Here is a 24,943-nt window from a genome sequence, read left to right on the forward strand (position 1 = left end):
AATTTTTGTGTGTGAAAGGTTTCTGGGACTGTTTGGGATGACAGTTCTAACATTGAAGTGATTTTAGTGTTTTGTGAATTTTTTTTTTTTTTTAAGTTTTTATTGTGGATTGAGTGAAAGTTTAAAGGGCAGATCATCAGTTTTACATTCAACAAATCATACACTTTGTTTCATTGCACAATGATTATAATCCCCTCCATGTATCATCAGTATTTCTCTCTAGTCACTATAGCTCTTTTTTTTTTTTTACACACTCAGTCATATATAATAATTTAAACCACCAAAGGGCACATTCTGCAAGTCTGCCTCCTGGTTGCTATCTCTTAGTCCCTCTCTTCCCATGAATCTGGAGTCCTTAGCTGCTCCCTCGCTGCGTGTCCCCATCTCTGCCTGCATCTCTGGTATCACTGCTTCTCTAGATAAGATCCCGCATTCTGCCCATTCTCTTCTCCCTTGATGGTCCTAGGGTCCTTTGTTTCAGGACTATAAGATTAAATACTCCCCCCTGTTTGTTACAAAACTTTACAATTGTAACAGTCGCAATTAGTCATGCTAACAATTGAATCATAAAAATCTTACCCACATCTCTTTCAACCAAACCCATTTAGACAAGATGAAAACCATTCAGTGGGGACTCTGTTTTGTGAATTCTTAAAGATCATCCCTTTTCAAAGTGTTTAAGAACAAAGATATCAGTTGTGAAAGTTGGACAGTTGAGCAAGGAAGACCATAACAGAATTCATGTATTTGAGTTATGGTGTGGAGAATATTAAAAGCAACATGGACTGCCTGAAGAACAATCAAATCTGCCTTGGAAGAAATGTAGTCAGAATGCTCCTTAAAAACCAGGATGGCAAAACCTCATCTTTCATACTTAGGGCGTATTATCAGGAGTGCCCAGTCCCTGAACAAGGACATCGTGGTTGATAAGGTGGAGGGTCAGTGATAAAAGGGAAGATCACCAATGAAATGGACGGACAGAGTGGCAACAACAGCTGACTCAAGTACAGCGACAGTTGTGAGGATGGCCAGGACCCAACAGTGTTTCCCTCTGTGCTTAGGGTCGCCGTGACTCTACAGCACGACACCTAACAACAACAAAGAGCATACCAGTATTTTGGGTTTCCAGTGCTACGAGGCTCACCTAGTGTTGACACTTAGGGACAGACCTGAAGGGATAACAGTTCTCTCTGGGTCTGTTCCAGCTTGGAAAATTAGTAAGGTACCAAGCGCAGCTTTAACCATTTGAACTCTTAACAAAAGAAGATAGTTCATTCCATGTGCCGTGATTGCCATTAAGTAGATTCTTTCTCTTGTCCTGCCTTCTGGATCTTTGTTTACAAACACTTGTCTAGATGGGAGGTGCCCTGCTGGCACAGTAGTTAAGCACTCTGCTGCAAACTGAAAGGTCAGCAGTTTGAACTCATCAGTTACACCAAGGGAGAACTTTGTGAAATCTGCTTCCACAAAGATTACAGCCTTGAACACCCTGTGGGTTAATATGAATTGGACTAGATTCAATGGCACAGAACACAATGTGGACCTGCTCACACACCCAGTCCTAGATCTTGGGCAAGAGTGGGCTGAGTGTAAAAGGGATGCAGTGTCTATCCTAGCGATAAAGATTCCTAGCACGGAGCCCTGGAGTATTTGTAATCAGATGGGAGTGACGAATCTCACAAACTCCAGAGAAAATATGTTGATGATTTTCTGGATTGTCTAAAAAATTTTAAACCCAGGAATGGTGTTTTTATTTTCTGTACACTCTCCTTGGGACTTGGGTTTCACGAAAGCATTTTCAGTCCTTGTTTTCCTTATTAAATTAACAAGACTGACTTGAATCAGAACATACCGCTATGGTTTGCAGTGTTGTCAAAAGAACAAACTAGATGGGCATGACAAATATCTGAAGTTCCATTTGGGGTATATGAACGGTAGGGGAGGAAAAGGGAACTTGCTGAAGTAATAATGTTTTCTCTGATAAAGGATGAAGGGTAAAAACAAAAAACATGTGTAACAAAACAGAAAACTAGCAATAAGAAGCTAAATATTTTATGTGTTCCCTTTTAAATAGAGGCAGGCATAGGATGCTATTAAACATTTTTGTTTCTTCCTTTGATTTGGGCATTTTTTTTTTTTGCTATTGTTTTGGGTTTTGTGTGTGTGTGCATTGTAAGCCCTTTTCCATGCTGTGTTGCTAAGTCGCGTTGAATTGGTTTCAACTCACAGTGACCCTGTATAAGGGTTTCCAAGAGTGGCTGGTGGATTTGAACAGCTGGCCTTCCAGTTAGCAGTCCAGTGCTTATCCTATAGTGCCATACTAGGATTCCTTTTCATGCCTAAGAGATACTTAAGTAGACGCACCAAGTGGATCTGGCTGCCTAACTCATCTCATTCTCCTGGTCTCCCGTGTGCAAGCCTTTTTCCTGCAAAACTTTCAGAGTGGACTTTCTAAAAGTATAGATCTGATCCTGCCTCTTGTAAAACTTTTTCAATGGCATCTCATTGCCTACAACAGGTGTCAGCAAACTTTAATTCTGTAAAGGCGCAGCTCATAAGTATTTTAGCCTTGATGAGCAATATGGTCTCTGTGACAACTACTCACCTCTGCTATCACAGCCACAGACAATATATAAACAGTGAGTATGGCTATGTTCCAATAAAACTTTACCCACAGAGACTGGCTTTGACCCATAGGCCATAGTTCCAGACTCATGGTCTACAGATACTATTTAGATAACTTGACTTTACATTCAAGATCTTTTACCATTTCACCTCAGCCTGTACAACCAGGTCCCACACTCTTATTCTTGTTAAACTTCAGAACACACACCATTCAAAAAGTCATTGCCAATGAGCCAATTCCACCTCATCGGGACCCTATAGGACACAGTATAATTGGCTGATCTGGTTTCGAAGACTAATGTTTATGGAAGAAGGCCACCACATCTTTTTTTCTGAGAAGTACTGGTGAATTTGAACTGCTGACCTTTTACTTAGTAACCCCGTGTTTAACTCAGAACACACAACAGTCTTTAAAATGTGCCATCTCTTAACTATGCTGTTTCCTGTTTGGATTGCCATCTTTCTCTGGTTTGAGCCAGATTTCCATGGTTTCTCTCTCACTGAGCTCCCTTCAATCCCGCTCCTCAACAGAAGACCTCTGTGCTTCCAATTTTCTCTGCTTTTGTCTTTAACGTAGTTTTTCACCATGCAGCTACCAGGTTAGAACATTGGCTCCTCATTTATCCACTGAGGGGCTTGAAATAAGTGTAGTCTTACTTCTCTTAGTACCCAGCTTAAAGCTCAGCCAAGCCAAGGCTCTTGAGCAAATGGTCACAATGTTGAGCCACCAATAATATTCTATGCCTTTTGATAATTGTTGTTGTTGTTAAGTGCCATCAAGTCAGTTCCGACTCATAGCGACCCTGTTTAGGGTTTCTGAGGAGCAGCTGGTGGGTTAGAATTATCTTAATCTGTAAGTGAAAATACTGCAAAGCAAGATGTGCACTGAGAAGCCAGGGGTCAAAACTTTTGCAAGATGTTACAGGATAACCAGATAAAGCAAAGCCAAGTCACAACAGAGCATGCCAGCCACAGCAAGGATGCTCGAATAGCCCTATGGTCAGAGTCTCATGCACAGGGCAGAGGAGTGAGTGTGGAGCGAAGGGAGTGGTGTCTAGTTTGGGGCTTCAGGACCGGGGAGAGGATGCAGCCTGCTGGACAGAGATCAGAGAGAAGCAGCCCACATGATTAATGGGATGGAGGGACTGACTCATGAACAAAGATTAAAGTGCTGCAAGGAGTTGGGGTGTAGGACCAAAAGGGGCAGATGATAGCAGTCTCCAAGTATGTGAGATGGATAAACACCCAGGGGGAACAGCTAGCTTCATTAGGGATGTGAAACGGAGGCTCCACCAGAGGTTGGGAGGATGCTCAGAAAGGGTAGACAGCTGAGAGGTAGGTCTTTCTGGAGGAACTCAGTAGATGATGGATGGCCAAGGGAAGGTCTGGGCTGATGGGATTAGAAGCACCATGGAAAGGTCACTGTGGGGTGACTCTTTGAAGGAAATCTCTGCTTTGCTCCTGTAAGGCCCAGCAGTCTGCCACAGCTGTTGACCTTGGCCCTGGGTGGTGGCCTCAGAATTACTGTCTGACTCCCAGCCCTGGAGAGGAGTAAAAAGGGGAGAGAAAAGGGAGGCACACACAGAGGGAGACAGATAAACTTAACTTCCACCCTCCTCGCAGATACCAGGTATTGGATGTCACAATTTGGAGGTCTACTGCTCTTAAGTAGGAGCCTGGTAGTGCACTGGTTAAAGCACTTCGCTGCTAATTAAAAGGTCAGCAGTTGAACCCAACCATCACTCTCTAGAAAAAAGATGTGTCAGGCTGCAGCCATGAAGATTCTAGTCTTGGAAGCCCTTTGGGGGCACTTCTCTGTCCTGTAGAGTCACTATGATTTGGAACCAAACTGAAGGCAGTGGGCTTGGGTTTTGGCTGCACTGAAGCCATATTTCAACTGGTCCCTCCTTGTATTTGATTTGAAACCAGATCTGTCTTCTAAAACCCTTGTCCATACAGGGTTTATACTCACTATCTGGATTTGAACTAAACAGCCAGCCCCCTGACTTCCCAGGTTCTTTGAATGGCTTATTCTCAACAGAAATATGAAATTTTGGAAGATAAGGTTTATTTGAAAACTCAGTAAACAACCCTCAAGCCTAAAATCGGCTTTTTTAGAGTACTCTATGAAATTTATTCCAAGATAAGAAAGAGCAGCAAAGGCTGACCAGGTGACCCTACATGACAGTAGGGTCTCAGCCAATTGACTAAGGACTATAGAGCAGTGATTCCCATCTTAGGTGCATATAAGAATCATCATCATCATCATCTGCTGCTGCTGCTGCGCTGTCAAGTCGGTTCCAAGTCACACCAGCCCTAGATAGGGTTTCCAAGGCTGCAACTTACAGAAGCAGAAAGCCTCATCTTTCTCCATTGGAATACCTGGTGGGTTGCAAGTGCTGACCTGGCGGTTAGCTTTCCAACGCATAACCCACTATGCTACCAGGGATTCTTAGAATCATCTAGAATGCTTTAAAAAAAAATAATAACCATGGCATAACCCACTGCCAGAGATTCTGATTTAATTGGTCTTGGGCAGGTCTTGTTGTTGTTAAGTGCCATCGAGTCGGTTCCAACCCATAGCGACCCTGTATAGGGTTTCCAAGGAGCAACTGGTGAGCTTGAACTACCTATGTTGCAGTTCAAATGGCTTTGCAGTCTGGCGCATTAACCCACAGCACCACACCAGGTCTAGACGCTTAGATATCAGTATTTTTTCTTAGTTCTCCAAGTGATTCTCATATGTAGCCATGATGGAGAATTCTTTGAGTGTGAAGAATTCTTATAAATGTGACTTCTCTGCCTTTCTCTGTTGTCATCAAATGTCCCTGAGTTGGTTCCAATTTACAGCAATTGCATGCACACTAGAAAGAAACACAGCTCTGTATTGTGAAATCTACACAGTTACTGCTATGTTTGAGCTCATTGTTGAAGTCATCACGTTCATCCAGCTCATTTATTGATCCTCTCCTTTATCAAACATGATGTCCTTTTCCAGGGATGGGTCTGTCCTGATAACATGTCCAAAATACTTGAGACTAAGTCTTGTCGTCCTTGCTATTAAGGAGTACTATGGCTCCTTATTGGAGCTCTGGTAGCGTAGTGGTTACGAATCGGTCCATGAACCTTAAGGTCAGCGGTTCGAAACTACCAGCCGCTCTGCGGGAGAAAGATGAGGCTTTCTACTCCTGTAAAGATTTACACCCTCGGAAACCCTGTACAGGGTCGCTATGGGTCGGAACCGACTCGATGGCACTTAACAACAACAACAATGGCTCCTTATTGGTCCAGTGTGAGGACTTCTGTTCAAACTAGGTTTGTTCATTCTTCTGACAGTCCTAAGTATACTCAGAATTCTTTACTTACTCTTTTATTCAAAGGCATCTTAATTCAAGGTAAGAATCTTCAGTCTTCCTTATTCATTGTCCAGTTTTGCAATGTATATTGTCACAGTTGTTAAATGCTGCAGAGTCAGCTCTGACTTTTAGCAACTCTGTACAGGGATCGAGGATTGGCTGGTGAGTTTGAACCACCAATCTAGTGGTTGGCAGTTTAGTGCTTATTCTACAACACCACACCAGAAAATGTGTGTTAAACAATTGAAACTATCATGACTTGAGTGTGGTGCACCTTAGTCCTCTAAGTAACATCTTTGTTCTTCAGTACTTTTGGAAAGTCTTTTGTAGCAGATTTGCCCAATGGAATACATCATTTGATTTATTGATTGCTGTTTTCATGGACTTTGATTGTGGATCCAAGTGAAATGAAATCTTTGATAACTTCAGTATTTATGTATCATGATGTTGCTTATTGGTCCAGTTGTGAAGACTTTTGTTTTATGTTGAAGTGTAATCCATACTGAAGGTTGTAGTCTTTGATCTTCTTCAGTAAATGCTTCAAGTCCTTTGCTTTCAGCTAGGTTATGTCATCTACATATCACAGGTTGTCAATGAGCTATCCTCCAATGCCATGTTGTGCTTCAGGTAGTCCAGCTTTTCAGATCATTTCTTCAGTATATCGCTTGACTAAATAATGCTAAAACCTTTTCTGATTTTAAACCATGCAATATCCCTTTGGTCAGTTCAAACAACTTCCTCTTGGTCTTTGTATAGGTTTTGCATAAAAATATTTAAGTCTTTTGGAATTTCCATTCTTCATATCATTATTTATTATTTGTTATGACCCACACAGTTAAATGTCTTTGCATAGTCAATTAGACATAGGGCTCTACTTTCAGCCAAGATCTGACATCTGTGGTGACATCCCTCATTCTATATCATTTTCCAAATCCAGCTTGAATTTCTTTCTCTGTGATTTTGTGATATCATTTGAAAGGGTTTTGTTGTTGTTTACCCAGATAATTGTTAAATACTTGCTTTAACCAGTACCTCACTGAAGTGAGGGTTATAGTAGGGAATGGCAACCAGCTGTTGCCCTCAGGGAGCTGTTAGTCCAGGGGGTAGAGACCACTGTGGTGTAGCAGGATGGCCAAGTCTGCTGAAAGGGCACATCAGAGACTAGTCCTATTCTGGATTGTACACCCATGATTAGCTCTGGTCTTATCTTAGAGTCTGAAATTGTATGTGCAAAGTCAGGTAAGTCCCCACAGCCAGCACACCAATGACAGTGACTTAAATGGGGCATCCTAATATGATCACCTGTGAGATTATAAGACTATGTGCTGAAACATATGACTCAGCAATTCTACTCATAGATACAACACTCCAAAATTGAAAACAAGAGTTACAACAAAAACTTGTACACAGATGTTCATAGCAACACTAGTCACAGTCGCCGAAAGGTGGAAATAATTCAGATGTGCATCACCAATGAATGGATAGCAAAATGTGGTCTGTCTATACAGCAGAATATTATTCAGCTTTAAAAAGGTATGAAATATTTAGGCATGCTCCAACATGGATGGACCTTTAAAACACTGTGCTAGGTGAAATAAGCCAGACACAAAAGGTAACGTATTGTTTGATTTCCTTTATACACTGTGTCCAGAATAGGCAAATCTATGGAGACAGAAAGCAAATTAGTGGAGTAGTAGTGTGGTGTTGCCAGATAAGCACTGGACCACAGATAGGTATGAGCCACAAGGTCAGCAGTTCAAACTCACCAAGCACTCCTCAGAAACCCTGTACAGGGTCGCTATGAGTCAGAATCAACTCGACGGTACTTAACCACAGGGATTTGAAGGAGACCAGTGGGTTGTGATGCTTAGTGGGCACAGATTTCCTTTTAGGGTGGCGAAGTGATTGTACAACAATATGAATGTATGAAGTACCACTGAGTTGTATACTTTAATATGGTTAAAATGCTGAATTTGATTCTTCGTCTAGGTTATGACGCTAAACAAAACCATATATGAGCAAACTTGTTGGTAATTGTGTATTTCTTTTGATAAATGTTATTCTTTAAATTGAAGTCATTTTAGGTATTTGTTGTTAAGTACTGTTGAGCCAGATCCGACTCATAGCTACACTGTATAAGGTTTACAATGAGCAGCTGGTGGGTTTCAACCATCAACCTTATGGTTAGCAGTCCAATACTTATCCTATAGCATTATAAAAATTAAGTGATGTGGAAAGAGAGATAATAATACTGGTAATATGTAGATATGGCAGCAATTGAGGTAAGTTACATGCTGTGGGTTAATGCGCCAGACTGCATAGCCGTTTGAACTGTAAGGTTGGTGGTTCAGGCTCACCAGCTGCTCCTTGGAAATCCTATACAGGGTCGCTATGGGTCAGAATCGACTCAGCGGCACTTAACAAGAAAAACAAACATGCAAAAGATAAAGGTTTTGCTGGTATCTCCTGCAAACAGTCTCATTCTCTCGTTCTAGCTCTCCTAAAATTTTCTTACCTCAGTATCTCAGGAGCTCTGTGCTGTGAGCAGAGTACTTTCTGAAATGGTTTTAAAAGTTGCTTTATCTTGTCTTCATGGGGAGAAACAATGTGAGCTTGTTCATGCCATTGTTCTGAGGTTCCATCAAATTTCACTTCCCAAGTGGTTTTTTGATCCCAGATCTCTCATTCCCATTCACTACTACTGAGTGATTTCCAACACATAGTAACTGTGTAGGACCAAGTAGAACTGCCCCCTAGGGTGTTCCAAAAACTTTCCCCAAGAAGTGGTTGGTGGGTTTGAACCTCTACTCTTGCACCCAACACTTAACCCGCCGAGCCACGAGAGACCCTTGCTTCTCATTAGCATTTAGCATGGAGCATTGCTTTAGATAGTATTTTCACAGACAAAACCCTGAGTTTTTCACTAGAGTACCTAGTCACATCTCAGTGAAATGTCTATACCCAAAGGCTTGCATCATGACAAGCACTTCAAATCTTTTATCTCAAAAACACAAAATCTTTTATCTCAAAGACACAAGATTAGTGCATATTTTAGACACTCAAGTTCATACAGCAGTTAGAAACACACTGGAATGAAGCAGTCATTATTTTTATTTGCTCTCTTATATTACAGGAGCTCTGGTAGCATAGTGGTTACGAATTGGGCTGCTAACTTTAAGGTCAGCAGTTCAAAACTACCAGCTGTTCCGTGGGAGAAAGATGAGGCTCTTTGCTTCTGTAAAGATTTACAGACTTGGAAATTCTGTACAGGGTCACTATGAGTCGGAACCGACTCCATGGCACATAACAACAATAACAATTTTAAGTGAAAGGTAGCGGTGGGAGGTGGGCAGTCAGGTTGAGAGGGGCCGCAGCATATGAATTTTAGAAACACTAGTAACACTTCTCCAAAGAACTTTACTATGCTTGGCCTGTTCTATATCAAAAATTCTGTCAGTAACCTTGAAAATTCCTCAACTGAAAGCTAAAGCATCGTAGTTGTATGCTTCACTGTAGACGTCTTGTGTTAAGCGCTCTTATCTGATATCCTTACATCAGCTTCTTGTCATGATGGATAATTTTCAATGATAGTCATAATGATTGTGTAAAGGGATCTTAATGCCTTGTTTTATTTATAATTCGTCCCAGCTGTAGGTATTCAGATGAAACTTGAATTTTTCCAAAGGAAGTTCTGGACTGCCAGCCGACAGGTAAGTTATAATCAGCATATTGAGGCATTAGCAACACTTATTATACAGGTGTTCACATTTGGGTACCCGGAGCCGAAACATGCCAGATTTCTGATGAATGTTTGTAAAATGAACTGCTGGCTGCTCGGATTACCTTTCATTTCACTGCAAAATAAAGGGCTGTCAGCATGTTAAACACCACATGCTGGGTGAAGCCGGAAATTTGCTCCTAAAAGCAGTTGTAATTGTGAAATCAAGACAGCCTCCTTTCAGAGGAGAAGTATCTCTTTTAAATATTGGGGGCTTTGTGAGGTTTTTTTTTTTTAGAGTGAGTATCTCCTAATCTTCTTGTGATGCCTGCTTATTTATTTGTGCATCTCTTGATCATAGTCTTGAAGATCTGTGCGTAATTAGATTATCTGAAGTATGCCTTTGCCTTCTGTGACCAGAGGCTTTCTCTGTCTTAAAGAATCTGGGAAGCATTCTTTCTCTTTGCTGTGTGCTCTGTGTTAAGTAATCTCAGTTGTTGTTATTAAACGGATTGGCAGAAATGGCAACTGATGAAACACCTCCATCTCTGTGCAGTGGTGAAGCACTTGGCTGTGAACCAAAAGGTTGGTGATTCAAAGTCACCCAGTGGCTCTGTGGAAGAAAGATGTGGTGATCTGGTCTTATAAGCCATATAATCTATAAAACCCTGTGGCGTGGTATTGGTCAGTCAAATGGGGTTGCTGTAAGTCAAAATGGATTTGATGGCATATAACAACAACCACGTAATTCTAAATGTTGGAATCATTTCTTAAATTTAGATACTTTAAAGCCAGACCCATCAACTCCAAGTCATATCAACCTATTCTAGAAAGGAAGAGCCCCAAATTCAAATTATGTCATAAAGACCCCTGTATTTAGTCTTAAGAACTGATTTGATGGCACTTAACAAGGAGCTCTGGTAGTGTAGTGGTTACGAATCAGGCTGCGACCCTTAGGGTCAACAGTTCGAAACTACCAGCTGCTCCGCAGGAGAAAGATGAGGCATTCTGTTCCGGTAAAGATTTACAGCCTCGGAAACCCTGTACAGGGTCGCTATGGGTCAGAACTGACTCAAAGGCATCTAACAACAACAACAAATGCAGTCTTAAACAGGACAAAGATATGACAAAGACATATCATTCAGATGAAGACAACCAACCATTAGTATGAGACAGTAGTGGGATCCAGTGATTTACAGCCACATGGCCAACTGTAGAAGATGAAAAACAGAAGAAAGTCGTTAAAAATCGTGATTGGAGGCATATCAATTCATCACAGTCCAAGGCAGTACTATTGCAGATTAGAAACATTTACAGGATTATCTCTGGGACCGTCTAAGCCACCTTGATTAGGTTTTGCCTCATGCCTATGTGGCATGGTACCCTAATTTCCATTAATGGTACACATAGGCAGTCTCTGAAGGCAAGTCTTCCCTGGACTGGTTGGGGAGTAATAGTAATCCACTTTCAAACACACTCTGCCTGAGGGTAAAACTTTTTACGTTGCAGTTTAGTGATTGGCAAGAACTTAGTGGAGGCTGAATTTATATTATGACTCAAAATAGATTTAGTACTCGCATTATAAACCATATCCTTCTGCAAAACAAGTGCTCAGAATTTAAGTTCTAATATACACCAAAATCACAGAGTAGAACTGCTCCCCAGAGTTTCCAAAACTATACATCTTTATGGAGAGACACTGCTACATCTTTTCCCCATGAGGCAGCAGGTGGATACAAATCACAGACCTTTTGATTGGTAACCCAGTGTTTAATATGTTGTGCCACCAGAGCATCTTAAAATACTGTTCAGTGTTGTTGGGAGTTTATTAATTTAAAATTAAATGATAGTTCTCCTGTTACCAAAAGATCTGAGATTTGAAAACCATCGTCAATATTGAGTGATCATGTGAATTAAAATACACAAAAAAGAGCAAGACAAAGAAATAAAATGTTTTATATGTCTTTTATATTGCCAGTTACAGTTGATATTGACTGAGGAGTTCCTAGGTAACAGAAGGAGTTAAGTGCTGGACTACTCATTGAGAGGTTGATGGTTAACACTTACCCAGAGGTATCGCAAAAGAAAAGGCCTTGGGATCTGGTTCTGTAAAGTATGTCAGTGAAAACCCTGTGAAGCATAGGTCTCAGAATCAACTCACAGACAACTGGGTTTATTTGTTCTAACAAGGACAGGCAAGGCTCATCTCAGAACTTTCCCTTTGGATGTAATGTTAAATTGTAGCCACCGGAGATGGCCTTGCTAGCTTGTGCTTGTGTAGCTAAAAACCTAGCAGCAGTCATGTTATTATTGGTTCCAACTCATAGCACCCCTGTATTGGTTTTCCAAGAAGTGACTGGCAGGTTTGAACTGCTGACCTTGCAGTTAGCAATCCAGTGCTTATCCTCCAGTGCCACACCAGGACTCCTAGTAGCAGTCCATTTTGTGATTGTTAAGTTCCATCTAGTTGGTTCTGACTCATAGCCACCCTGGATAGGGTTTCCAAGGAGCAACTGGTGGGTTTGAACCACCAACCTTGTGTTTAGCAGTCTGGGCATATCATACAGCACCATACCAGGACTCCATAATATTCCTAGCCCACATGAATATCCAGGTAATATCTTTTCCTTTCCCTCTTCCCTCACAGTGCGCCTCTCTGGATGGCAAATGCTCCATCAGCTGTGATGATGAGGTAAGATGACCTCCTAGCCACAGTTCTACTATGATCAAGGGAAGCTGACAGACCTTTCTCACAGAGGGAATCCCACTATAAATGAAGCCAGCTTTAACAGATCATTCTGGGCCAATCTCCAAAAAATCAAGGACATTTTATGTGGTTTTTTTCCCTCCCTCCTCCACCCACCAATCAGATATTATATGAGAGCTGGAGAAATATGCTTTAAATGTCCCATGGAATGGAGAGCAGTATTGGAACTCTGACACATTATAGGAAACCGTACAGATCACTTCCATGAAAGTTAACATTGCAGTTCTCAAAGATTTACCTCCCATGTATTACTACCTTCTATCTTCATAAGAACCCTGTGAAACAGGTAGGAATTAATGATCCATTTTTACGGATAAGAAAACTAAGGCTCAGAATAATGGTGTAGCTCAATCACAGTGTGAATAGAAAGCTAGGGGTTGAAACTCAGAACCTGGCATTCTTCTTTAGTGCTTCCTTCCTATACTATCCTCCTTCCCTTCCTCTCTCACCCTTCAGGGTTTTTCTCTCTCCATCTGAGGGCACTTCAGAAATCTCATAGAAAAATGGAATTAAAAGGTCATGGGATTTTCCCAGGAATTTTCTGAAGTCCCTAATGTTTTTAGGAGAATTATTTGATTCCTACACATAAGCAATAGAAGAAGAAGAAAAATGTGCTATTGCCTTATGTCTGTCTAACAGGTAAAAAAACTCAATCCTGTATGCTCTGCCCTTTGTTTTAGAATAAGCAGATGCTTGGTACCCTTATCATATTGGCTTAAAAAGTCATTTGGCTCACTTCCTCGATGCCTACATTCGTTCAACCTCAGTGAACACATAAACTAGACCCAATAAATAATCAAATACTTATATTCCTTCCAGGTTTTCAAAAAGATTTAAGTAACTTTAACCAAACATAATTTCAACACACAAAAAAAGAGAGTAGGGATATATTTTTTAAAAATAAATAAAAAGTAGGCATACTGAAAGACTCTAATCTACGTCCATGAATTGAACATGTAGAAAATGTTGAGTTGATATATCTTTTGCTGTGTATAGTCTCAAATCAACAACATAATATTTTTATAAAATTAAGAAGGCAAATAAATAATAATAATAAAAACCAAGAACAGAAACATAAAAGGGAGTCCAAGATGAAGTGAGAACATGTAATGTTCTATACCCGAGGGTCCCTGGCTGCTGGTATAAAGAGAGAATCATAATTCTTGTTAGAATTACAGTACCCAAACAGTGAAAGCCAGTCAACTTTTCAGCAGAAGCCCAGCTTCTTCTGATCAGTAGACCCAAGAGTAGTTTTCCTAAGGCTGTTTGTAAGGAGCCCTGTGGTTTTGTAGTTTACAGCTTGGTTGTTAATAGAAAGGTCAGTGTTTCGAAACTCACCAGCTACTCCAGGAGCTGGGAGAAAGATGTAGCAGTCGGCTTCCATAAGAGACAGCCTTGTAAACCCTATGGGGCAGTCCTACTCTGTCCTATGGGTCATGATGAGTTGGAATTTGACACAGAGCTGAGTTTGGGGTTTTGTTGTTGTTGTTTTGGTTTGTTTAGGGCTGTTTGTAAAGGGCATCCTGTGACTTTTTTTGATTAATAGTCTTCCAGTTTGTTCAAAATGGTTTTCCTATGTTAGTCAAGTATGCCTCAAATCTGTCTCCTGTCTTTGAGACATTTATGGCCATATTGGTATGCTCAGCTTGAGACCAATTTAAGTCAATCTTAATCTTTATTAATCATTATCATGAGGCCCTGTGTTATGTCATTTACATACACAGTGGGTACAATTGTTGTTGTTGTTGTTAAGTGCCGTCGAGTCGGTTCCGACCCATAGCGACCCTGTACAGGGTTTCCGAGGGTAAAAATCTTTACAGTAGTAGAAAGCCTCATCTTTCTCCCGCGGAGCAGCTGGTAGTTTCGAACCATTGACCTTAAGGTTCCCAGCCCGATTCATAACCACTACGCTACCAGAGCTCCTTTGTTGTAGTTAGGTGCCCTCAAACTGGTTCCAATCCATAGAGAAGAGACCCTATTGTAACAGAAAGAAACACCGCCAGCCCTGAGCTATCCTCACAATTATTGCTATGCTTGAACCCATTGCTGCTGCCACGGTGTCAGTCCCTCTCATTGTGGGGGGTCTTCCTCTTTTTCACTGACCCTCCACTTTACTAAGCATGATGTCCTTTTCCAGGGAGTGGTCCCACCTGATAATATGTCTAAAGTTGTTGTTGTTGTTAAGTGCCGTCGAGTCAGTTCCAACCCATAGAGACCTGTACAGGGTTTCCGAGGCTGTAAATCTTTACAGGAGCAAAAAGCCTCATCTTTCTCCCGCAGAACAGCTGGTAGTTTGGAACTGCTGACCTTAATGTTCACAGCCCGATTCGTAACCACTATGCTACCGGAGCTCCTTAATAATGTCTGAAGTAGGAGAGATGAAGTTTGGCCATCTGTATTCTAAGGAGCATTCTGGTTGTATGTCTTCCAGCACATATTTGTTTGTTCTTTTGGCAGTCCATGGTACTTTGAATATTTTTCTCCAACACCATAACTCAAATGCATGAAGTTTCTGTGATCTTCCATATTTATTATCTAACTTTCACACACACAGGAGGCTTTTGGAAATACCATAGTTTGGGTCAGGAGCACTTTCGTCCTCAAACAGACATCCTTGCTCTTCAATACTTTAAAAAAGGCTTATGCAGCAGATTTGCCTAGTGCAATTACATTGTTTGATTTCTTGACTGTTGTTTCGTGACTGCTGATGGTGGATCCAAGCAAAATGAAACCTTTGAGAATTTCAATCTTTTCTCTACTTATCGTGTTATTTATTGATCGAGTGGTGATGATTTTTGTTTACTTTTTATTGAACTGCAACCCAGCTGATCTTCATGAGTAAGTATTTTAAGTCTTCTTTGCTTTCAACAAGCAAGGTTGTATCATCTGCATATCAAAAGTTGTTAATGAGCCTTGCTCTATTCCTGATGCCAAGTTCTTCTTCATATAATCCAGTTTATCAGATTATTTGCTCAGTATATACATTGAATAAGTTTGGTGAAAGAATACAACCCTGGTGCACACCTTTCCTAATTTTAAATAACCATTTGGTGTCCCCTTGCTATGTTTTAACAACTGCCTCTTGGTCTATGTACCAGTTCCTCGTGAGCACTATTAAGTGTTCCAGAATACTCATTCTCCACAATGGTGTCCATAGTTTGTCATGATCCACACAATCAAAAGCCTTTGCATAGTCAATAAAGCACAGGTAAACATCTTTCTGGAATACCAGAATGATAACAGAAAGTGGGTATAATTACTAATCCCAATATACAGATAAGGAAACTGAGGCTAAGTGGCCAAGCCAGATTTTCAATTTGGGTCAGTGTGATTCCTAAAGCACTACTCATGATATGGCTGATGATATTGCATCACTATACCAATATCTCTGAATACCTATTATGTGCCAAGTTCTATACTCAGCAGTTTTACACAAAGAGATTGATTATGGCCTCTTAATCATTTTGTGCAAAGTAGGACTCATTTACCAAAGGAGGAAAGGTCATTTGAAAGATGATATTAATTGCCTAAGGTTGACTGTATAAGGTTATGTGATAAGGGTCCAGATTGCTGAGAGCCTAACTTATTTGTTTATTTTATTTTATTATTATTTTTTATTTGTGAATTGAGTGATAGTTTACATGGGACAACAGTGGTTTTGCACTTATCCTATCATGTTTTGTTTCATTGCAGTGATTACTATCCCCTCCATGTATCATCATTTAACAGTATTTGCTTCTATCTTTTCTGTTTTTGTTTTGTTTGTTGATATACACAAAGAGAGGTCTGTTGTATTCTCTACTTTCAGCCAAGATCCATCTGACATCCTGCTATCCCTGTTTTCATGTTCTCTTCTGAGTCCACCTTGAATCTGGTAGTTCTCTATCAATGTACTGTAGCAACTGTATTTGAATTATCATCAGCAAAATTTTATCTGCATGTTCTATTAATGATATTTTTGTTGATTTCTGCATTTCGTGGGGCCACCTCTCTTTGGAATGAGCACAAATATGGATCTCTTCCAATCAGCTGGCCAGGTAGTTGTCTTTCAAATTTCTTGGCATAGATGCGTAAGCGCATGGTACGTGGTCATATGCTACCTCTTGAAATAGGTGAAATTGGCTATTTCTTTTTGGTATGGTGACTCTGTGTGGTTGGTGTATAAACTTGAATAATGGTATGTGCTGTGGAGTCAGTTCAGACTCATAGGGACCCTGTAGAGGGTTTCCAAGGTTATAAATCTTTACAGCAGCAGAAAGCCTTATCATTCTCCCAAGGAATGGTTGGTAGTTTCAAACTGCTGACCTTGAGGTTAGCAGCCCAACTCATAATCGTTATGCTATGGTGGAAGTGGTGGTGGTGTGCTGTGGAGTCAGTTCTGACTCATAGCAACCCTGCGTAGGGTTTCCAAGGCTGTAAATTTTTATGGGAGCAGAAAGCCTCATCTTTCTCCCACGGAACTGCTGGTACTTTCGAACTGCTGACCATGAGGTTAGCAGCCTGACTCCTAACCACTATGTTACCAGAGCTCCTTAACCATTATGCTATAATTGTACTAAATAGTATTCCTTGTTATTGTTGTAATTAAGTGCAATTGAGTCAGTATATTTCCTGTATCGGGTTTCCCAAGTTGTAAATTTTTGCAGGAGCAGAAAACCTCATCTTTCTCCTGCAAAGCAGCTAGTGGGCTCAAACCACTGACCTTATGGTTCACAGTCCAGTGCTTATCATATGTGGCCACCACATTCCCCATCTTCCTATAGGCATATGGATATTCTCCTATCCGTGACAGCCTGTACTGCCAGATAGATCTAGATGTTCTTTTTGACAATGAATGCACAATGCAACACCATTCCTCCTGAATGTGTTGTTCCTGGCATAATAAATCATATAATTGTCAGATTCAAAATACCCAATATACCAGTGCATTTCAACTCACTAATGCCTAGTATTTTAATTTTTATGTGTTCCATTTCATTTTTGACAACTTTCAAAGTTCACAGATTGATACTCCCTCATTTCATTTGCCATGTGTTTCTCTTCATTTTGAATTGTGCCACATGAAGTTGATAAAAGCTTTACTCCATTCACATCACTGTGGTCAACTCTATTTTGAGGGATCTGTTCTTCCCCAGTAGCATTTTTAGTGCCTTCTCTGGGCAGCATAGTGGTTACGAGTCAGGCTGCTAACCTCAAGGTCAGCAGTTTGAAACTACCAGCCATTCTGCAGGAGAAAGATGAGGCTTTCTGCTCACGTAAAGATTTACAGCCTCGGAAACCTATGCAGGGTCATTAAGAGTTGGAACCAACTCCATAGCACACCACCACCACCACCAATCTTAGGCTCTCATCTTCTGACACTATAGCTGACAACATTCTGCTGCTGTTCATAACGTTTCCATTTTCTGGCACTATAGCTGACAATACTCCAGTGCTATGCACAAGGTTTTCAGGGGCTGAGCATTCAGATGCAGTCAGCCTGCCAGCCTCTTGTTCATCCTAGTCTGCTTAGTCTGGAGGCGCCAGTGATCCCTGTCAAACATGGGTGGTCCTGATGGTATTTAAAACACTGATGGCAGAGCTCCCAGCATTGCAGCAACATGAAGGACACCACAGTACAACCAATTGGCAAAGAAGTGGTTTGCTAACAGCAAATGCTTTTTGTTAATAACATACATACATGGTGACTATACACATGCACCTCACCAGATAGAATTCACATAGGAATCAAATTGACTACATCTGTGGGAAGACATAATAAAGCTCAATATCATCACCCAAAATAAGGCCAGTGACAGACTGTGAAGCAAACCATCAATTGCTCACATGGAAAAGTTGAAGGTAAAACTGGAGAAAACTAAAACAAACCCACAGGAGCCGAAATATGACCTTGAGTATATGCCACCTGACCATAGAGATCATCTTAAGAACAGATTTGATGCATACAATAATGACCAAAACCCAGAAGATATGTGGGATGACATCAAGGAAAGCAAAAGGTCGCTAAAAAGACAGGAAAAAAGAAAATATCAAAATGGAAGTCAAATGAGACTCTGAAACATTCTTTTCATTGTAGTTAAGCTAAAACAAGTAGAAGGAATAAGGAAGTAAAAGAATTGAAAAGAAAATTATAAAGGGCAAGATTGGGAAGACAAAGTAAAGGATTACAATGAAATGTGGGTAGACCTGAAGTTAGGAAACCAAAAGGAAAATCACACTCAGCATTTCTGAAGCTTAAAGAACTGAAGAAAAAAATTCAAGTTTTGACTTGAAATATTAAAGGACTCTATGGACAAAATATTGAATGATGCAGAAACAATCAAAGGAAGATGGAAGGCTTACACAGAGTTACTGTACCAAGAAGAAATGGTCGATGTTCAGCCATTTCAAGAGGTAGCATATGATCATGAATCCATGGTATTGAAAGAAGAAATTCAAGCATGGCCTGAAGGCATTGGCAAAAATCAAGGCCCCAGGAATTGACAGAATACAAGTTGAAATCTTTCAACAAACTGATACAGCACTGGAGGTACTCACTAGTCTATGCCAAGAAATATAGAAGACAGCTACCTCAACAACTGTTTAGAATTGATCCATGTATATTCTTATTCCAAAGAGAAGTGACCCAGTGGAAAGTGGAAATCATCTAATAATATTAATTACTAAAATATGCAAGAAATATTTTGCTTAAGGTAATTTAAAAATGGCTGCAACAATACATTTACAGAAAATTCCTAGAGATTGCATCTGAATTCAGAAGAGAATATGGAACTAGGGATATCATTACTGATGTCTGATGGATCTTAACTGAAAGCAGGGTATATGAGAAACATTTTCCATTGTGCTTTATTGAATATGCAAAGGCTTTCGGCTGTGTGGATCATGACAGCTATAGATAACACTGCAAAGAATACGTATTCCAGAACACTTAATTGTGCTCTCATGAAGAGCTTATACATAGACCAAGAGGCAGTCATTCAAATAGAACAAGGAGACACTGAATGGTTTGAAGTCAGGAAAGGTGTGTACCAGGGTTGTATTCTTTCACCATACTTTTTCAATTTGTGTGCTGAGCACACAATCTGAAAAGCTGGATTATATGAACAAGAACATGGCATCAGAATTGGAGGAAGAATCCTTAACAACTTGTGATATGCAGATGATAGAACCTTGCATTCTGAAAGTGAAGGGGACTTAAAGTACTTACTGATGAAGATCAAGACCAAAGCTGTCAGTATTTCACCTCAAAGTAAAGAAAACAAAATCCTCACAACTGGACCAATAAATAACATCCATATAAATAGAGAAAAGATTGAAGTTGTCAAAGACTTCATTTTCCTTGGATCCACCATCAACACTCATGCAAGCAGCAGCCAAGAAATTAAATAATGGATTGCATTAGACAAATCTTCTGCACAAGACCCCTTTAAAGAGTTCTAGAGCCAATATATCAGTTTGAGTATATCTTTCTGTTTGAAGTTTGAGTTTGAGGACCAGGATAGACCTTCACCCAAGCCATGATATTTGCAAGTAGCCTCACATGCATGTGAAACTTTGACAGTGAATAGGGAAAACCTTAGAAGAATTGATGCATTTGAGTTGTGGTTTTAGAGGGTATGAAAGGTACCATGGACTACCAGAAGAACAAACAAACTTGTGTTAGAAAAAATATAACCACAATGCTTCATAGAAGCAAGTATGTTAAAATTTCATCTCATACTTCAGACATTTTATCAAGAGGGCCCATGCGTGCATAGAATCACTGTGAGTGGGAACCAACTCAATGGCACCTAACAACAACAACCTGAGAATATATATATTTTTTTCTTTAAACCCACCCACTTGTGAAATTTTTATTATTAGCAGCACTACGAATCTAAGACACCAGACCATATATTATGTGACTGGGTTTTATTGTTTTGGTTGTGTACCATCAAGTACATTCCCACTCACAGGGACCCTGAATGTAGTTCCTGAGGCTATAAATCTTAACAGGAGAAGAAAGCCTCATCTTTTTCCTGTGGAGCAGCTGGTGGAATTGAACTACTGATATTGGAGTTACCAGCCCAACATGTAACCCACTGCACCACCAGGGCTCCTTTGGGTAGTATTGTTGTTGTTAAGTGCCATTGAGTCAGTTTCAACTCACAGTGACCCTGTACAGGGTTTCTGAGGATCCGCTGGTGAGTTTGAGCCATCGACCTTGCGGTTTGAACCAACCTTGTGGCCCAGTGCCTATCCTCCTGTGACACACTAGCAATCTTGGGTAGTGTTAGCATGACTAAAAACAAACAAAAATGATGAAAGTTTTTGTTTGGCATTTTGGACCAATTTTATCAAGTGGCATTGACCCCAATAATAATTATCTGGACCCCTAGAGGTCCCATTTTATCAAGTGGCATTAACCCCAATGGTGGCACTGGGTTAAATACTGGGTTTTTAACCAAAAGGTTGGTGGTTCAAACCCACCAGCTGCTCTGTAGAAGAAAGACATGAGAGTCGGCGTCTGTAAATATTTACAGTCTGACCAATAGGGTTGCTCTGTGTTGGAATCTACTTGAAAGCAATGAATCTGGTTTTACTTTGAACCCCTGGAGCACAGCAATTCTTAAGCTAATCTCTGAAACCAAGATACTTAGACAGACTTGGGCAGGTAGGTGGAGGAATAAGAGTGGGTCCTTTATGTACTCACCCATTGCTAAGGAATAGTATGTGGAAGAAAACAGCCCATCATAGGTTAGGGTCTGATGATATACATAGAGATCCATTCGTTGTGGTCAGATTCATTTCACCAGATGGTGATGAGAAGAGACATGAGAGGAAGACTGACCAAGGCTCACAGGGGTCTGTGTGTCTAAGTTTCCATTTTCTCCACAACTACCTCGCAGTCTGCCCCAGCACAGCCCACGTTCTCATGGGTAAGACTACTTTTTCTTCTTTGTTGAGTACCAATTGGCACTTAGTTTTGGACCATGTTTCCACTTCACATTTCTTTAAATTTACTTTCCCCCCTTTAATCCATATTGTATGACAGGAACTTGGCATGAGTACATTTACATTTCAAGGTTATCTTTATTATTTAAAAAAATACTAGATAACCCTATAAAGCAAGCTACAGGGACAGCCAAGATTTTCTTTGTAAACCATTGAGAAAAATCACAGGTCAAAGGTAAGGATGCATCATCATTAATGTAGACCTGGGTCGCTGGGTCTGGAAGGTATCATTATGTTTTCCTTATAGACAATCGTGTTACACTGTTGTTGTTCGATGCTGCTGACTTGGGTCCAACTCTTAGTGACTCATGTATCAGAGAATGAATCATCTTGCAAATAAAGCGTTGCTGTGTTTGAGCTAGAAGGTGCTGTACAATAAGCACCTGGAGTGCAAAATACAAGGCCAGTGGTTCAAGCTCACCAGCCACCCCTTGGAAACCCTGTATGTTGCTGTGAGTCTGAACTGACTTCACAGCACTTAGTAACAACAAAACCATGTTTGGGCTTATGGTTTTTTTTGCTGTCACTATGTCAATTCATCTTGTTTAAGGTGGAAAAAATTCTCTTTTTCACTGACCCTCTACTTTGCCAAGTATGATGTGCTTTTCCAGGGACTGGTCCCTCATGATGATAACATGTCCAAAGCCTTGCCATTCTCACTTCTAAGGAACACTCGGGCTATGTACTCCTTCCAGCATAGATTTGTTCATTCGTTTAGCAGCCTGTGGTATAATCAATATTCCTCACATACATCATAATAAAAAGGCATCCATTCTTTTTCCATCTTCTTATTCATCTGTCCAGCTTTCACATGTATATGAGGTGATTTAAAATGGCATAGCTTAGATGTTACATGATACCTATAAACACTGAAGGTAACTTTAGTGGCTTGGATGAAGTAACGAAACAGACCTCCCAGCCTTCAGCCACTTGGATAAGATTACTGCAGAGAAGTACAGGGGAGTGGAGTAAATCTGCTAGTTAGAGGACCAGGTTACTGGGTTTAAAGATCAGTCCAGTCAGAATTGGCAAGATCCCAGTCTGATCAACTGCTCTTTTTATGTCATTTTTCAATAAATAATATTCAATTGTCATCTCCATATCCTCCCTCCAGAAAGGAAATAGAGGAGATATTTTTTCAACTTTCTGTCATTGTACTTCTTTCCCTTCAAATTAAGCCCAACATCTCAGAAGATGCCAACAGGCTGGAGGAGCACTAACGTTTGACACATGTTGTTGTGAGTGTGACCTTTGGCCAAGCATCCAGGGCTAAGCCTGTAAAGCTATAGTGACGGAGTACCTGGGTGGTGCAAACAGTTAAGCACTGAACTATTAACTAAAAGGTCGGCGGTTCAGAGCCACTCAGTAGCACTGTGGAAGATAGGTCTGAAGATCTGCTTCTCAAGGAGCAGCTGTACTCTGGATATATGGGATTGACATGGTTCTGAATCAACTGAAGGGCAACTAACAACAACAACTCTAGTTAAAAGCAGTCCTGATGATTTCTTAGAAGCTACATGAGATTGTGTGGCACTATAGGATAAGCACTGAACTGCCAACCGTAAGGTCAGTGGATCAAACCCACCAGCCACTCCTCAGAAACCATATACAACATCGCTGTGAGTCAGAACCAACTTGATGGCATGAAACAAAAACAATAAAACATAAGATTAGAAATAAAGAGATAAAATTGAAGATGCTTGGAATTAATCAGTCCAATGTACTAATCGAACATGTGAACATCAGTCTCAATAACCCTGAGACCAGAAGAACAAAGTGGTGCCTAGTTATCACCACCCTATTGTCCAATTTTTAGCCAACTGGTAGGTAGTTATATGGTGTTGGGGGGGTGTGGTGGTGCAACAAAACTAGGTAAGGTATGATCACCATGGAATGGTGAACCAGTTTAGATTAAAAACGAAGCATTTAACTATGGACACAATTAAAAAGGGTTGGTAAGCAGGGTGGAATGAAAGTTAAGAACCACAGGGAGGAAATAAAATGACTGTTGTTACATGGAGGGGATTGCAGTCATTGAGATGAAAACAAAGTGTGTGACTTTTTAAATGTAAAACTGCTCTGTAATATGCTCCGTAAACCTTCACTCAATTCACAATCAAACGTTTAAAAAGAAAAAATGAAAGGTAACAGAATCTTTCCACAAACATTTTGCAGCTCCCTCCTGTGTAAATGAATGATTATGACTGTGTCTCAATAACGCTATATTTAAAGACAAAAGAAAACCAACCAAACAAACAAACAAAAAACCACAGAGATACAGTGATGGAGACAAAAAACAAGTAGAACTTAGAAATCTCTCTTTTTTTTTCAAATATTTGGTAAACTCAGCATTCCTCAGAGATGTCCAATTCCAGGTCTGAAGGCAGGTCAGGTAGACACCTGAGGTTAAACACCAAGCCCAGTGGGAAATGGGCATCACAGAGCGCAGTACTCCTGAGGAAGAGTATTGGGAGTGAGAAATCCCAGTTCCAACTCTTGGAGTAACTAGAAGGCAGAATTAGCCCAGAGGCTAATGAGGGTTAGAGACTCTGACATTTGCTATCAGTGTCTACTTGAGCAAAATCTTTTTAACACTCAACTGGCTTAATTTTCTAATTGGAATGATGGGAGATAGCATCAACAAATATGCATTTCATAGGGCTGTTGAAAGACTTTAAGGGGATGGTACTTATGAAATGCTCAGCACAGGCCTCAGAAAATGAATGCTTGCATTCACTCAGCAGATGTTAGTGTGTTCTCTTTATAAGTGTCCTTATGCTGCAATTTTAAAGTTTCTCCAAAAAGGAGATAGTTACCTAGTTCTTAGCAAGAGGTTCTTGGGGCAGGGTGGTTGTGCTTTGTTACTTTTTTGTTTTGTCTTTTGTTTGAGGGAATGTCTTGTTTGTTGGGGTAAGATACAAGATGAACAATGATTTGAAATATCTCTCTTAGAAACCCAGTATTATCTGTTGTTTTTACATCTGACTCAAGAGAGAGCGAGCTGGTTTTTACATCTAAAGGTGGGACCCAAGTCTTTGCACCTGTGCTTTGTCAGGTACACAAAGGTGCCACTCCTTGTTGCTTTCTCTCTCCAACTTCACAGTCTGATCTCTGATATCTCAATTGTGAAGCTGACCTTTACTTCTCATCATTTCCTGTCTTTTCTTCATAAGTCAACTATCATTTGAAAAACTTCATATTAAATGTGTCGCTTTGTGCTGGGAGTCACTTGTGCCCCTGTCCTTAGTAGACACTCCAACGGCTATTGTGTTTGGTTGGGTTCTTTAGAGGAACAAAGTCAGTGAAGTGTACATATAAATATATAGAGAGCAACTTACTTCTAGGAATGGCTCATGCGATTATGGAGGGTGTTGTTGTTGTTATCAGGTGCCATCGAGTCGGAACCGACTCATAGCGACCCCATGCACAGCAGAATGAAACAATGTCCGATCCTAGGCCAACTCACTACCGCTGCCACACTTG

The 24,943-nt window shown here is 40.5% G+C and overlaps 1 protein-coding gene across 1 annotated transcript in view; it reads left to right on the forward strand.

Annotated features, from left to right (window-relative positions):
* CACNA2D3 (calcium channel, voltage-dependent, alpha 2/delta subunit 3) overlaps positions 1-24,943 on the forward strand; it is a 1,461,104-nt gene that overhangs the window by 1,283,067 nt on the left and 153,094 nt on the right. The window contains exons 28-29 of the mRNA XM_006862056.1: positions 9,630-9,691; positions 12,347-12,391. Coding sequence (XP_006862118.1) covers positions 9,630-9,691; positions 12,347-12,391 — 107 coding nt within the window. The remainder of the gene's footprint in view (positions 1-9,629; positions 9,692-12,346; positions 12,392-24,943) is intronic.

The sequence above is a fragment of the Chrysochloris asiatica genome, unplaced genomic scaffold (assembly GCF_000296735.1).
Source record: "Chrysochloris asiatica unplaced genomic scaffold, ChrAsi1.0 scaffold00046, whole genome shotgun sequence".
NCBI classification, from domain to species: domain Eukaryota; kingdom Metazoa; phylum Chordata; class Mammalia; order Afrosoricida; family Chrysochloridae; genus Chrysochloris; species Chrysochloris asiatica.